Source organism: Diadema antillarum, unplaced genomic scaffold (genome assembly GCF_040938485.1).
Source record: "Diadema antillarum isolate AM-2024a unplaced genomic scaffold, OU_Dant_1.0 scf00000131, whole genome shotgun sequence".
Classification (NCBI taxonomy): Eukaryota; Metazoa; Echinodermata; class Echinoidea; order Diadematoida; family Diadematidae; genus Diadema; species Diadema antillarum.
The window spans coordinates 2,842,288-2,858,782 of NW_027271020.1; the positions used below are offsets into that span (position 1 = coordinate 2,842,288).

At 36.5% G+C, this 16,495-nt stretch overlaps 1 protein-coding gene across 1 annotated transcript; it reads left to right on the plus strand.

Moving 5' to 3' along the window:
- The first annotated feature begins 291 nt into the window (after nt 1–291).
- On the plus strand, nt 292–774 carry LOC139720665 (uncharacterized). The gene has a single exon (XM_071632020.1). The coding sequence runs from the start codon at nt 292–294 to the stop codon at nt 772–774; it is 483 nt and encodes a 160-aa protein (XP_071488121.1).
- The last annotated feature ends 15,721 nt before the right edge of the window (nt 775–16,495 follow it).

The window sequence follows — 16,495 nt, forward strand, 5'->3', positions numbered from 1 at the left end:
CAGATGATATCGACCTCATGGGGGCACCAACAGAGAATTACAGGACCTCATCAACAGACTGGTGGACAGAGCAGAGGTATATGGCATGGAAGTGAGCACAGTAAAGTCCAAAGTGATGGTCAATAGCCCAAACAATATTAGTGCAAACATCACTATGAATGGAGAGACCTTAGACGAGGTAACAAGCTTCAAATACCTGGGATCAACTATCTACAAGGACGGCACCTGTACGGGGGAAATTGGAACCAGGATAGCCACAGCAACAGCAGCGATGGCTAGACTCAACAGAATATGGAAGAGCAACATGTGCTTCAACACAAAGTACAAGTGTACATGCTATTCAGGTCTCTCGTCATCTCCATTCTCCTCTATGGCTGCGAGACGTGGACAATACTGGCCGAATCAGAAAAGCGAATCCAAGCTTTTGAGAGCAAATGCCTGATGAGACTGCTTGGCATCCACTACTGGGAACGCAAAACCAACGGGCCTCAAGTGACTCTCCTACAAATGGTCAAGAGACGCAAGCTGGCCTGGTTTGGTCATGTTACTAGGCATGACTGCCTCTCAAAGACTGTGATGCAGGGCACTGTAGAAGGTGGACGCTGCCGCGGCCAACAGAGAAAGAGCTGGTTGGACAATGCGAAGGAATGGACAGCTCTACCCTTGGCAGACCTCCTCATAGCAGCCCAAGATAGAGCCGGATGGAAACGGTCGACCGCTTACTATTCCTCGTGCCTCCCTAACGATCACAGAGGTCGAGGGATAAGTAAGTAAGTAAATGAAAGAGATATTATTCCGAGGGGTGAAGGTGAATGTGTGAGTCTCTTCAATTTGTCTCCCTCTACAAAAGGCTGTTGTTTCTAACAATCTGTTAATACCACACCGTCTCGATCCTTTATTCAGTACCGTCGTTATAAGTTATCAAGTTTCTAAAAATCTCCTCTACTTTTTCTTACTCAAGTTGCAAGTTATCATAATTATCTGATATAACAAACTATATGAAATACAATCAACGGAATAGAATAGATTATGTCGAAACTAATGGTCAAGTATTTTTGGCATTCCTTCCCAATGACATAAAAAATATTTGTTATTTTTTCTTGAGTTTTCCGATTAGAAATATCCCTGAATTTTAAATTGAAGGAGCAACATTGTCTTGCATATCGAAAGATTCCGTAGTTAGTTATCATTTATGTTAAATTTTCTTTGCTGAATACCTGTAGCTTAAAATTTGTGGATCCATTTTGAAACACAGTGCCAAACGAGTACCAAAAACAATGCTTTTGATATTAGTCCATGGGCCAAGACCCGGAAAATGGGTTATTGGAATGGTACCACCTGAGGTGGCAAAACCTTTTTGGTGTCATTTTGTTTGTCGGACATAGATATGCTTATCAAGCTATGATAGCATTTCCAAATGAGTAGCTTTGTCATAATATATGAATTTCTAACCAATTTGATCCCGTTTTTATATCCCTATACTTCTGAATCGAAACTAACCGCTATACAAAGAAGAGCACTGCCTTCTGTCACTGAACTCTATAGAGTTCAGTGCCTTCTGTATGTCCACAGGTGTTCTGTTGTAAACGCTGTGCGCTTAGTCTTTATTCAAGGCATCGATGGGAATATCCAAAGGGTTATGATGTCCACAGCTGTCACGCGGTGCGCTTTAATAGTCTTTATCTAGAACAATGTACCGTTATCATACAATCTAACGTTCCTAGTAAAAGGGATTATCTATACTGTTTTATACTACCCTCTCAACAAATACATCAGTTTTAAACAAAACTCACTCTGTTCATTTACAATTTTATTTATTATGATGTATTGTAGGTGTACCGGTACATTGTTTTTGCATTATCTTTCATTGTTGGATGGAGATAAAGCGACATTGGCGTAGTATTAGTGTTTCACCGTAGCAATTTCACCGGAAAATGATAAATAATGTAAAAATACGGTAAAATTCACGAGGAATAGCTTTTGTTGTTGTTGCTGTTTTTAGATAAAGGGATATACACTGTATTATAAGCTTTGGATATTCCCTTCGCTGCCTTGAATAAGCGCACCGCGTTTACAACAGAACACCTGTGAACATACAGAAGACAGTGATCTTCTTTGTTTAGCGGTTGGTCTCGATTCAGAAGTAAAGGGATAAAACAACGAGACCAAATTGGTTAAAAATTCATTTATTATGACTAAGCTACTCATTTGGAAATGCTATCATAGCTTGATAAGCATATCTACAAAAATGTTGTATGCCCGACAAACAAAATGACACCAAAGAGGTTTTGCCACCTCAGGTGGTACCAATATCTCAAATCTGGCCTGGCCCATGGACTATATATCATAGTAGTTGCTATATCCACGACGACCTTTTACTTTGAGAAAAAAAAAGGTAATGCATGGAAAAGACCACTTCTTCATGAAATTGATAGTTGTTTATCTTGTTGTTTTTAACATGTTATCTAATTTTCGCTTGGTACAGAAATTCTGCATAAAGCTGAAATTGAATTGTATGAGGCATTATCTTTCACGTTTTCTAAAATGGTGGCCAAATATTACACAATATACATTACTTCGAATGCCAAATACATTTGATATACATGATAATATTCGATCGTGATTCAAGTGAGTTCTATTTTCGTATATCAGCAGAGGTTTCTTGCGTGTTTTTTTATTCTGCCAATCAAAAAAGAAAAAGAAAAAGAGAGAGACAAAAAAAAAATCACCAAACTATATCTGCACTACTCTACATTGGGCGATACCTGCACATCCTGCACTTGTACACTACACCGGCCCACTCCTGCACACTCTGCATGACTTCTGTCTATACTTGTCTACGCGAAACCATGCCCGCACACTGTGCGCTATACCACACCCACTCACCCTGCACTTCTCTACACGATTATCAAGGCTATAGGCCTACGCCCACACACTCTGCACTACATTTACTTTCTTTTGAGATACAGAGAAAAGATATCATACCAGAGAAAAGATATCGTAAATGCAATCAGCTCGGAAAGTCGTTCACCGATTTGTTAACTTGCGTAGGTTAATGACGCTATCTTCATTCATTTCGCACTTCTACATTTTTGTTTCGTCATGTTTGTTTTGTTTACGTTTTTTGGGTGTTTTTTTTTTTTTACAGGAGGTTGGCAGTGTACGATTTGAACTCTCGAGCAAGGACTATCCGATACACATTGTATACGAAGGAAGCTATGATAATCCATGCCCTAAACATAACTGCTTTCATCATGTCCATTCCCTTGATTATGTTTCTCATGTCGTTTGCGTAATGTTGTTGCAATTATTTCATCAAGAACACGAGAAAAAGAATCTGATGTAAAAGCAAAAATGAATCTGATGTAAAAGCAAAAAAAAAAAAAAAAGCTCTCAAACGTTTCATTATGATGGAATTGATGTGGCAATTACAGTCTTTGTTTAAATTTCATTAAAACACGTGTTTGAAAGAGTATGCTATGCAGCTCTAGTTGTTTCAAAATAGATATTATGATAGACTCCCTGATTGTGGAAGTAACCAACACGTTTCATAAGCCCAACTGCGTGCATGATTTTTGTTTTTGTTGTTGTTGTTGTTCTTGGTCACACACAGTGTGTGGCTCCATCGACTAAAAAAAACTTTTTTTTTTCTATTTGTCTTTTTTTTAACGTGAAATTAAAGTGGCCCATGTAGCGTTAAAGAAGGGATGTAAAAAGAATTTCAGTTCAAGACAGTCATTGATTTTATTTTTCAAAATGTTCGTAATGCGAGCAGGGAGAAAGAGCACGTATAATTACCCAACACTAACTCGTTGCCTATACGATAAGCAGAGATCCAACAAGACTGCAGTTGGTAAGAGGCTACATTCCATTCCACTGCTACTATAACAATCATACTCTGTCCCCAACGCGTTGCAACGACTCCTTCTCCTATACCCTATATCGAGATGTCAAAAACCTCACAATGGTGGCGATGGATTTCCCTCCTCCTTACCTCCCTCCATCGCTGGCAGCAAACATTAAACAGTTTGGCGGGTATCTTTTCAGAGTTCCACCTCCTCCTCACCAAATGGTGCGTTTAGCTCCACCTCTTCCCGCCTATGCGGACAGACTCTGATGAGGTACCGTCTCACCCCTGCTCACCAGTGGTTCCTCCTCCCCTTCTTCATCCACCGGGCGAGATTCCACACCTTGAGCTTATTAGTCAACTCACACCTTCGGCATATCAATCAACAGGTAACGTATGATTTTTCGTGGCTGAGCAACAGGACAAGACGCTTAGTCGAGATGTTATATATTTCTGGCTGTTTGTTCAAATAAGATAAAACTCTCATCATCGATATTTCTTCTGATAAGGCAATATCCCCGTGTCTATGGCATGTCTCTTGAAATGAATGAGTACCTTTCTATTATAAATGAAATGATATGAAATTGAATGATATGAAATTTAATCATCATCAAATCCAATTTACTACATTTTCGTGGTCCATTGTTCGTCCTTTTGTCTATTGGTTTTCTTTGTGAATTCCTGTGAGTCGCTCGTTGCTAAACAACAGAATTAGCTCTACGACATTTCTGTCTATTTGAATAAACAGACGTATTTCTGATTAATGAATATCGAATTCAATCGGATTCCATCCACTGATCTCTTATACAAACGGCGTGTATAATAGAGATCAGTGCATGGTTCTACCTCTACTTAAAACAGGCTGCTGAAGCTTATCGTTGGGGGCGTCCTCCTCCAAATCAATTCAATTCAATCATAGTTTATTTCCAATCATCGAAAATCAAAAAAACATAGTACAAAGTATACATGTGATGAAATATTGTTCAAACGTTTGCATAAGATTCATGTAATATATATACGAGACATATTATAGAACAACATATAACATGTACAGTATTTAGGAAAACACTGTATAAATACTTCGTGGGCGAGCGGAAAATAAATTCGATTATGGAAAATAGTGATCCACTAAAAAGCATAGCTTGTCGGACGTGGATCGCTAGACAAATAATGAGTAAATTATATACTATTCTATAACAATATACATGTAATTATTTTGAGATACACCGGTTGGGAAAAAAATATAGAATACCAATGCTAGTGCCCGGACACTGCTCACTGTACCACGTGTACCGGGAAAATATGACAAGGACAACACGTTCGTACACACATTCAATTACCCACACGTATACACTGTAAGACGCGAGACAGTACCGAGAGGAGAGAAGACGGTAACAATACAAGTCTACGAAGAACAAGAGACAGGAAAGGAAGAGGAGAGAAGAAAGAAGAGAAGTCTGCACACAGAACACGCCAAGTGCTGCGACATCAGGACAAGTGAAGGCTCAAGCATAAATCAAAACAATTTAAATTATCTAAGATTATAAGTAGAAAGTAAATATTTTCTGAGTTTGTGTTTAAATGTAACAAATTTGGGGGAATCTTTTAAACTATTATCTAAATTATTCCAAAGTCTGGGTCCGGTATAAAGAAATGTATTTTGGGCATGTGCGGTTCTCATTAATGGAAGATGAAATTCGTCGGATCGTCGCGTGGGATAGTTATGAACATGACTATTTCGATGAAATGAATCATGGAATATTTTAGGTAAAAAGTTACTGTTGTAATTAAACATAAACTGGCCAAGTTGAAACACATACAAATCATTTACTTTTAATATTTTATGGTCAGAAAACAAAGCATCTGTATGTTCTCGGGTATGTAAATTAAAAACAATTCTAAGCGCTTTCTTTTGCAGTAAAAGAAGTTTATCAAGTAACATCTGACATGTATTACCCCAAGCAAGAATCCCGTAGTTTAAATAAGGTAGTATCAAACTAGAATAAAGAGTTAATAATGCAGATGAAGGAAGATAATATTTTAATCTATTCATTACACCAATGTTACGTGATATAATTTTACATATGTTATCAATATGATTCCTCCATGAAAGCTTGTTATCGACACAAACACCAAGAAATTTAAAGGAAGAAACTTCTTCTAAAGGAGTAGTATCAAATGTTACATTGCCTGGGAGGCTATTTAAAGAATTACTAAAAAACATAACTTTTGTTTTTTTTAATATTTAATGACAATTTATTTGCGTATATCCATTGTATAACCTTTTTCAGTTCTTCATTGACTGTTCTTATTAAAATGTTTGGGTCAGGGTGAGAAAAAAAAAGGTTAGAGTCATCCGCGAATAATATGAAAGATAGTTTCTCCGAGGATCTATGAAAATCATTAATATAAATAATGAATAACAATAGGCCTAATAAACTCCCTTGTGGAACACCAGATGCAATTGTTTTACTTTGAGAGTCAAAGCCGTTGACATGTACAAATTGGGATCTTTCTGATAGGTAACTCGTGAACCACTCCAAGGCCTTTCCACGTATTCCATAATGAGACAGTTTGGCGAGAAGTATTCCGTGGTTAATCGTGTCAAAGGCCTTGGAGAAGTCCAAGAAGATACCTATTGTGTGTGAAAGTGTGTCGAGTGCGTGTGTGACTTTGTCGATGAGGGCAAGTAGTGCGTGTGTTGTGCTGTGATTTTCCCTGAATCCAAATTGAAAGTTTGAGAATATGTCGCAGGTTTTAAGAAAACGTACTGTCCTGATATAAACTATTCTTTCAAGAATCTTTAATAGAGATATGGGTCTATAGTTATTGACATCATCCTTCTCCCCTTTCTTGTAAATAGGAATTACTTTCGCAATTTTCATGCTATTTGGCACATGGCCAGTTGTAAGCGATGAATTGATAATGTGTACTAAGGGATCCACTATTTGAGGAATTATGTTTTTTATCAAATAGTTGTCAATTCCGTCATGGCCAGGACTTTTTCCTTCTTTCAAATTAGCAACAATCTTTATTATTTCTTCTTTATATGTTGGGTCAAAAAATATAGTTTTGGAGTTAGGTGTATCTAAAAAATCATTAAAAGATTAACTAGAAAGAGGAATATTTTGAGAAAAATTTTTCCCAATTGAAGAGAAAAAGTCATTGAAAATTTCCGCCATGCCAGCGGGAGTGTTGCTGGAGGCATTGCCCCACCGAATTTCAGAAATATTAGATGAATTGTTAGATGTATTCATAGCATTCTTTAATGTTTTCCATGTGTTTTTAATATCATTTTTGTATTTGCTTATCTGATTCACATAAAACATTTTCTTCTGCGTACGTAATAATTTGGTGAGTGTGTTTTTGTATGAAACATATTTTTTCTTATTTTTTTCAGTGGGATTACATCTATATTTATAAAACAAATTGTTTTTCCTGTTTATAGATCGTAATATAGACTGGGTTATCCACGGGAGTCTTGGAATTTGCTTATATCTATTTTTTATGTTACGCAGGGGAATATGGTTATCGATTTCGGAGGTAAGAGTAGATATGAAATAGTCATAAGACAAGTTGACATCGGTAGTGTTGTATATAGAAGACCAGTCGATTTCTTTTAAACTGTTTTGAAGACTAGATTATCTGCAGTAATCTTACGACGCTTATAATAATTATTTTGTTTAATCAGTTTAATTGGTACATGAGTAAATATAGGAAAATGGTCAGTGATGTCTGAGAGGACGATACCAGACTCAGGAAGTGGAAAAACATTACAAAAAATGTTGTCTATGAGGGTAGCCGATTGGCTGGCGACACGGGTAGGCTTGGAGATTAATGGTAAAAACGAAGCAGACATTAATGTTTCTATAAATTCTTTTGAACTGTTTTGGGAGTTACATTTCATGAGGTCGATATTAAAATCGCCCATCAAAAATGTATCTTTATTAAGTATCATGGGATTTTGTACTAAATCCTGCAAAACAGTCAAAAAATCATTTAAATTCGAACGAGGGGGCCTGTAAATTACGCCAATCATAATGTTTTTTCCATGTGGATTTATCAATTCAATAAAAAGGGATTCAAGTACATCGCTCATAACACTAATCTCCTCATGTATAATATATTTAAATTTTTTTGAGATGTATAAACCAACTCCACCACCAACTCTCTCGCTTCTATTTCTAAATACAAATTCGAATCCGGGTAAAGAAAATAAATGACTGATATTAGAGTTCAGCCATGTTTCTGTTAACCCTATGATGGAGCAAGATTTATGATCTGGGTTTTCTAAGAGTAAGCGCAACTTATCAAAATTTTTGTTAATACTGCGTATGTTAAAGTGAGCTAACAAAAATTTTTCACCAACTGTATTCATGATCCGATTTTTATACTGATTTTCGGTCAAATAAACACACGATGGACTCTGGACTGGATCATTTGAGTCAAAGTTATATTCAAATTCTTGTGTTGAGGTATTGTATTTATCGGATATGTAATCTTCATATACACTGGAAATAATATTTACATGATCAGATTCAGAGTGCCTTACTGTGTTATAGAATTCATCACTATTCAAAGAATTAAAAGCAAATTTGTTGCGTTAGCCATGGGTTAAAATATAAAACATTCGGGAATTAATAGCTGGCTTCCCGTCTGGTCCTAGCTCAGTAGCTACGTGGGGGTATGCAGACCTAAAAGAAGAAAGGAAACCGAAATTCGTACAGAGAAACATGAAACACACACAGAACAGGGAAACGAACATGAACACGAACACAGATGACACAGAATCAACATCGTTGCGGATGGTACACAAGGCCATGGCCTCGTGTACAATGCCTAACATGAACTTATTTAACAAGCAAGGACGTGTGCTACACGTACTAGGCAGTGGAGAGTGGAAGTGGACAGAGCTCCCACTGACAAGAAAAAAATGTAAACAATCAGCTATTTACCGATATACATTTGCTTGGCAGGAAAAGAAATCATCCATATCACTGAATTATTCTTCAAACATATCAAACATTTACATGTATATGCATATATAATTATCTCGGAATCAATAATCACTAGACACCTCCGGTCTCCTACGTCACAGAAATCCCAAGGGGGGGGGGGGCGGCAGTAGCCCATAGTCATTTCATACGTTTCGGAAAGTACAACAATCTCTGCTTTGTAATTTCCCTCATGGAAAACAAGAGCAAAGAGACAAACTAAGATACAGCTAACTGAGACGCGACTTGGTATATTAAAATTAACCTAGGGATAAATACCAGTCGAACACCTCATAAGAGGTGAGCACCCTCTGAAAAGGTGAAACTTTGCAGCCCCATGTGCAAAAGATTGAACTGAGCAGCTTTGAATAGTAAGGCAACGACCAGCCAACCATAAATGAATAACAATGATGTGTTTTACGTAAGACTTCGTTGCCAAAATATATACCGTATGAAATATGTTGGGCACGTTGACTCTCACTTTTCGAATAGATTTGTAAATGGCGAGAGTCATTGATTTGAGCTTTTCTATCGAATCCAGGATGTTACGTACATAAAGCCCCAAACGAAAACTGGCCTGTTACACGTGATATGACAAAGATGAAAAATGTTTCGTGTCGACGACCGTGTGTTCGGAGTAGCAAAAGAATAATAAAACAGCTAAAAACCAGGGAGCTGGCCAAACAACTTGTTAGCTATCAAACAACAATGCTTTGTTACGTAATATTACGATGACACGTGTCCCCATTTGAGCACACAATAGTAATGTTACAATAAACAAAATTCACGTTTGAATCGCAAACGTTTCGCTCTTGGAGCCGGGGTAGCAAAGCTCAAAAGATTATTACGTAAAAGACTCTTCGTGGTGTTCAAGCCAGTTTTTACACATTTTAGAACGAATAAACAGCATTGAAATTAACTAGGGAAGTGGAGCATCGGCATTGATCCAAGAAGAGCTCTGTCTATAGTTGCTCTCTGCAGACGAACTCATCGTTTGAATGTACCACTAGACCCATATAATTGTACAGCCACTTGTGATACCGGAAACCGGCAGAAAACGCCCCCCCCCCCCCCCCCCTCCACCCACAGCACAAAAGACGCTCCAAGAGTGAAACGCAGAGAGTGGAAATAAATAGTTTAAAAAATAATCTGGAAATAAGCAAATCTGGACTGACATGTTAATATAGTGATCGTTGAATCGTGGAAGCCTTGTATTTTTCCATCATAAGCTACATGTACTTCTTGTTCTAAGTGTCGACTTGCTTTTGAAGGTCATCCCTGGTATAATATTCCATTTTCTGCTCTCACTGTTGTTGACCACTTAAGTTTACAGCATCAGTGCCAGCGAATTGTTCAGATTTTATTCAAATGGATGAAGTGAGATACTCAAATATAAAGAGAGAAAATAATGAATTAATGTGTGTATTACCGGTGAAGCTGGCTTCATCATGCAGACTGTGAACATAGACACCATACGACCATTATCACTAATACGAAAAAAAAAAAAAATATGAAGCAGGTATTCTAAAAAAAAACAACAACCAACAACAACCCACAATGACAACAACATGCATAATCTCATGGTACAATCAAATGTGATATGGTGTCTGCTACTACTCAAAAGGAGGAATACCTTGACGTTGACCTTGAGGAAAATTACTGGTTTAATTATCCGCTGCACAGGGATATGTGAACGAGCTGTGAAGAGTCAGGCGTTAAAAAAAATAATGCACACACGATTAGGGAAGCAGTTGACCTGCAACTTCCAGTAACTAGACGGCACTTCTATCTAATGAAAGCAGTAGTGGGAAGAGTCCATAGATCCTAACAGCGGAAGGAAGAAACTACCACTGAATCCCTTTGTCTATCTATTTTGTTCTATGTACATATGTAGAATGCCTTTAGTTCTGGCTTCTCTCTCTTTTTTTTTTTTTTTAGAAGAAAATTAAAAGACATGTTGTGCATATACTATGCACTCTCATGAACGAAGCTCACTCACACCTCTTAATACGATACATGATTGTAAACTAGACCATAATTATTTACAGGTGTACCCCCATGTACACTATTGGACTTATATTGTCTGTTTGTTTGTTTGTTTGTTTGTCTGTGTGCGTGTGTCAGTATTATCTGTGTTTGAGTGCTTCTATCTCTTCCCATGCATACCATAATACCGTGCATTTCTCTTCATATAACATACTAAAACTGAGTGGTCCACATCTCTACAAGCTGTCTGATACGTGGGCCTCTCTTTTACGATGATACAATGATTTTGTTCTATCAACAGTTTAAATCCATACAGTTTTGTATAACATTGCATTCTTGTAATGATTGTCTTTGAAAGAATTTATGTTATATTGAAAATAAAATCTGAATTAAATCAAGTTTGAAAGAATTGATTATTCATGTGTTATAAATGTGTTTGTCATTTGTGCATATATATCTGGTGTGTCCCTGGAAAACTCACGTTACTCGTTCATTACTCTTAGGTAGTAACTTCATTGTCTTTTATATGTGAGCCGGAGATGAATTCCCCGTTTAATTATCAACTAATGCGATACACTGAGAGTAAATTATGTACTCACGTATTCAAACACACATAAGAAGGAAACAGTTTTTTTTCCCTTTTGCTTTAACCTTTCTCCTAGTTTCGGTTGAGGTGTTTATGTCTAATTGTCCGGTAATATAAATTAATACGCTGAAGTGTCATACATGCATGCAATATGTACATGCAAACGCGAAAAGTTGATAAGCGAAAGTTGGCATGTTCACCGTATTTTATCATTCGATTGCTGTACTTTTTTTTTTTGCCGCAATGCCTGGTATTTCCTGAGGACTTCCGGTATAGATCTGATGTTTTCAGGAGCGTGAAGATCCGGTTTGAATGGTCAGAGAATGGATATCTGACCAAGGGAACTTCCCCCACGGGCAGGGAAACAAGATTATCAAAATCTGAAAATATTGTAAGCAAGGGAACCTCTATTTTCCAGAGCCTTTTCCACTCCAATTTACGAACGTGTATTCAAATTCACATGCACAGTGATAATATCCGGGCTTTCAAATTAAGAATCCAATCGATCAAAATTATTTGTAGAAGCTTTTGTTTCCTTTCTTTAAAGCCAAAATAACTCGTATTTGTATTCAGTTTCCAAATGCGAGCACTGTATATTTCTTAATACGGAAGTGTGCATTCAAATTCACATCATAACCACGATGTGCAGGTCTGGGGCGTTCGTTTTCATTTATTTTCAGGTGATCATTTTTTTTTTCACGTGGGTTGAGAAGATAATAATTTGGAAGAAGGGGGAGAACAGGGGACGAGCGTTGGGTGCTTTAACTTCTATACAAGCTCATTTATGCGATCCCCTCATTCCATCCACACGCAAAACACACACACACACACACACACACACACACACACACACACACTCACATACACCCTTCTGTTAGTAGGCTGTTTTATACAAGCTAGTATGTTTATTTCAGTTTTACATTATTCCGAAGTTAGGGGATCCCATTACAATAATAATAATATCACTGTAATGAGAATCTCTTACTTCTGAATAATGTGATATTTGAAGAATACTGGATCATAAATATGGACATGATATACCATGTCCATAATGTTCCTGTGTTCTTCCTGTCCAAATATAAGTTAATAGTCTGACTGGTAAATCTTACGAGTTCAAAGGTTAAAAAAATTGACTGAAATATGATGAAAAATAAGGAAGTTATGACATTTATGACAGTTTTTGTACAGTGGAAATGAATATGCAAAATGAGTGAGCTAATCATGTCATAACCTCACAACTTTTCATTGATCGTGCACCAAAAAATGACCAAAATTCAATGTTTCTATCATTGAAGTCTGAAACATGATGTTACTCCTGGTTGAATAACTTCAGAATAGTGATCATTGAGATATATACCAGGATTTAACCTTCGGGCATATTGCGCTTGAATGAAAAACCACAAATCTCAAAATTTCATCTACGAACTAAACATTGCAAGTTGTGAGGGGATGACACGCTCACTTTTCCATTTGCATATTCATATCAGCATTGCCCGTTCAAGAACTGTTTTTCATATAATCAGCAAAACTTCAAAATGTCATTACTTCCGTATTTTCATCCAATTTCAAAATTTCACCGATTTTGAACTCGTTACATTTTACTCTTTCTTATCAAACTAACTTATATTTGGACTGGATTTCCCCTTTAAAAGAGACAAGACACCAACACCGTGAACACCAAACACGCTAACCACACAATGCGTCAATTCAAAGACTAACTGACAAACAGCATGATCTAGTGTCGCTGTTGGAAGCCAAGATATATCATTAAACAACAAATAAGATGTACCTAATGTTCACGTTATCAGTATATTTAAACGATAACATTAATACGGCATAATCCTTTCAATTATTCGACCAAACATGAAATCAGAACATTAAGTACACACTGCTCAACGTGCTCTAAAACACTTCATAAGCTCTTCGACCTCCAAAGATACACTCCTATCAATACAATTTGTATATTCAAGCAGACACTTAAAAAACAACTCCTTGTATCATAATAGTGACATGAAAGCATGTCTCACATGAAACTCTGTTGTTCTGGTTTACCCAGTATACACTGTATACTTGTAAGTGCTAAGCAAGCATCATTTCACATCAATTGTCTGTAAAGAGCTCAGGCCTCAGTTCCCCATTTGACAGGAGGTGTACGATATGATGATTTTATCACCCTGCCGAGTCGCATTAGGGAAGAAATCTACCCCCCCCCCCCCCCCCAAAAAAAAAAAAAATAGGTTTCTGAAGAAAAAGAAAATATTCTTTACAGAATGATACAGAAATGTCAAAAATCGGATAGGAAATAAGAAAGATATGACATTTTGAAATTTCACATTTTTTTTTCGAAAAACATTTTTTGACCAGTCCTTATGAATATTCACATGAGCGATTTGATGCTGTCATACCCTCACAATTTCCATGTTTGTTATTTATGAAATTCGGGGGGGGGGGGGGATTTATTTTCAGCTAATACAAGTAAAAGCATGTTTCCATTCCAAGATTTATCAGAATTAGCATTATTTTGTTCTTTTTAATTCTGGGTGGCTTTAAGACAAGTTTCATGTCAAGTTTACACAGCTGGAATATAAGATTTTTGTATTTTCTGTATTTTCTGTATATGAAATGAATAAGAAATTGTGAGAGCATGGCATCGTCAACTGGTTGATTTGAATATTCATAAGGACTGGTCAAGAAATGTTATCCGAAAAAAAAAAATGTGATATTTCAAAATGTCATATCTTCCTTATTTCTTATCCGATTTTTATCATTTTTGTATCGCTCTGTATAGGGAACATTTTTTTTTTAATCTTTCTTTCAAGGTTTATATATTTTGGGAGTGGATTTCCTCTTTAAGTTAGTTCCCCAGAGATGGAAGCAGCTGTCAATTGGGTCAACTACCAATGATCGCGATGACTCGGATAGTCAGTGCCACATTTCCATAAAGCAATTTTGTAGCTTTTAACAGGAAGCCCACATGGGATGGTGATTGGTCAAAAGTATTTCCCTTATACGATAGTTTATATTGAAAGTCAGCCAAACAGAGTAGAATACAAGTTATGCATTTCTGGCCACCCACTATGATTAGGTATAAGTGCAATACGAACCCTCTTTTTGTCACCCTTTGTCTTTGACCACAGACAATACATATATTAACTTATATCCCGATTGGCTTGAAGTATGTTCTCTTTTATAGACCTTTATGTTATCCTGCTTATTGGAGGAGAAAAGAATAATAGATATATATATTACAATGTATAATGATGTGCTTAGCCCAAGTCCTAGAATGACGTGTAACTTAGAAGTCACTGACGGCACATTTTTACTGTAATTTTGTATCGGCAATCCACTTTGGGAAATGTACCAAACCATATGAAATTAGTTTCGTGTTTGTTTTACGTGTGTGTGTCTCTATACATAGAACTGGTATGCTTTCACAGTTCAAAACTGAGTGACATTTATAGCCTCGAAAATGATCGAAGGAATTGATCACCGACTGTAAGATTGGTGAAAAGAACAGATACTACGCATGATCTTAGCCAAAAGGCTGTTCAAAAAGCAGATTACATTCAGTTCTGACTCTTTTTTTCAAGCTCTCAAATACATAATATGGATTTATGTCTATTCACGTCTAATTATGCGTTTATCACTGAATTTATACCTTATCACTATCATGAACGACTCAAAGACGAAAACTTGCACCAGCACTCAACTCACTCTCCTTATTACTCTCTACTACGTTGTATCTATTCAATTCTGGCTGCATATCGCAATGTGATGCCAGAATTACACTATTTTTTTTTCTTCTCGCTCCCTCTCTCTCTCTCTCTCTCTTCTTTTCTTTTGTTTGCGATAATTATAGTTTACATGATGAATGTTTTGCCTGTTTTTTTCTCTCTTTTAAGGCTGTCCTATCTTCAAGCCATATGCTTATTTGACGACAGTCTTCTGCATTTACACTCCCAATACATGCGCCGTAATTCAGTCAGATCACTAGTTATCCCGAATAGTTCCCAATCGTCTGTTTTCTTATTCTTTTCTTCAATCTTTATACCTAAATTTCAATCATGTTCGGATGTACACACTGTATGTTTTATTGTGTCGGGAAAAAATGACTGTATTTCACTTGTGAAACATATTTAATGCAGAAATTTCCAATAAATTCATTTGAATCAAAAAGCATTCAGAAAAGGGGCTATGGAATAAGAAGTATATGGCAAGAAATACAATTGCCAATTGTCAATGGTTAGCTATACTAAGAATACAGGCAATAACTTACTGTATAACTTACATAATATTATGTAACTGTACTTAAATGCATACATGTACATCAAATCAATTGGTTGCAGAAACACAAGGTGACGTATAGTTTTTTGTGGTTCTTTTTGATATCCTTAATCCTTTTTAATTTGGCCACTTTCATTGACAGATCTCATCCATTAAGTCAGATATTTACTGTTCCTTCACGATAACACTCAAACTTGCAAAAAGTACAGTTTGCCATTGTTGTTTTTACAGTTAAAGGACAAGTCCACCTTCATCTACATGTGGATTGAGTGAATGTAGCAACATTAATAGAACACATCAGTGGAAGTTGGGGGAAAATCGGACAATCTGTTCAATTTTTAAAGTATCTGCGTAGTCACTCCTGGATGAGAAGACTACTACAGTGTATGATGTCATATGCGTACAACCATTTAAAAGAAAATAAAAAGAGAATTTCACAAAAAATATACTTTTTGAATAAAGTGCAAATTTCTTTGACTTGTAACTGACATATGTTCAGGGTAATATTATTCCCCCTACCTTCTGAAAGAGAGAAGTCAAATGTTCTTTTGTTATGCGAGAAAAGTGAAAATATGTTGAATTTTCTTTATTCTTTCTTTATATCGTTGTACTCATGTGACATCACAAGCTGTAGTAGTCTTCTCATCCAGCCTTGAGTGAGCAGAAACTTCAAAAATTCATAACTTTTGAACGGAATGTCCGATCTTCCTCAAACTCTCAATGTTGTGTTCTCCTAATATTGCTGAATTTACTCATGTCCATGAAGGTGAACTTGCCCTTTAATGTGCTCATTCATGC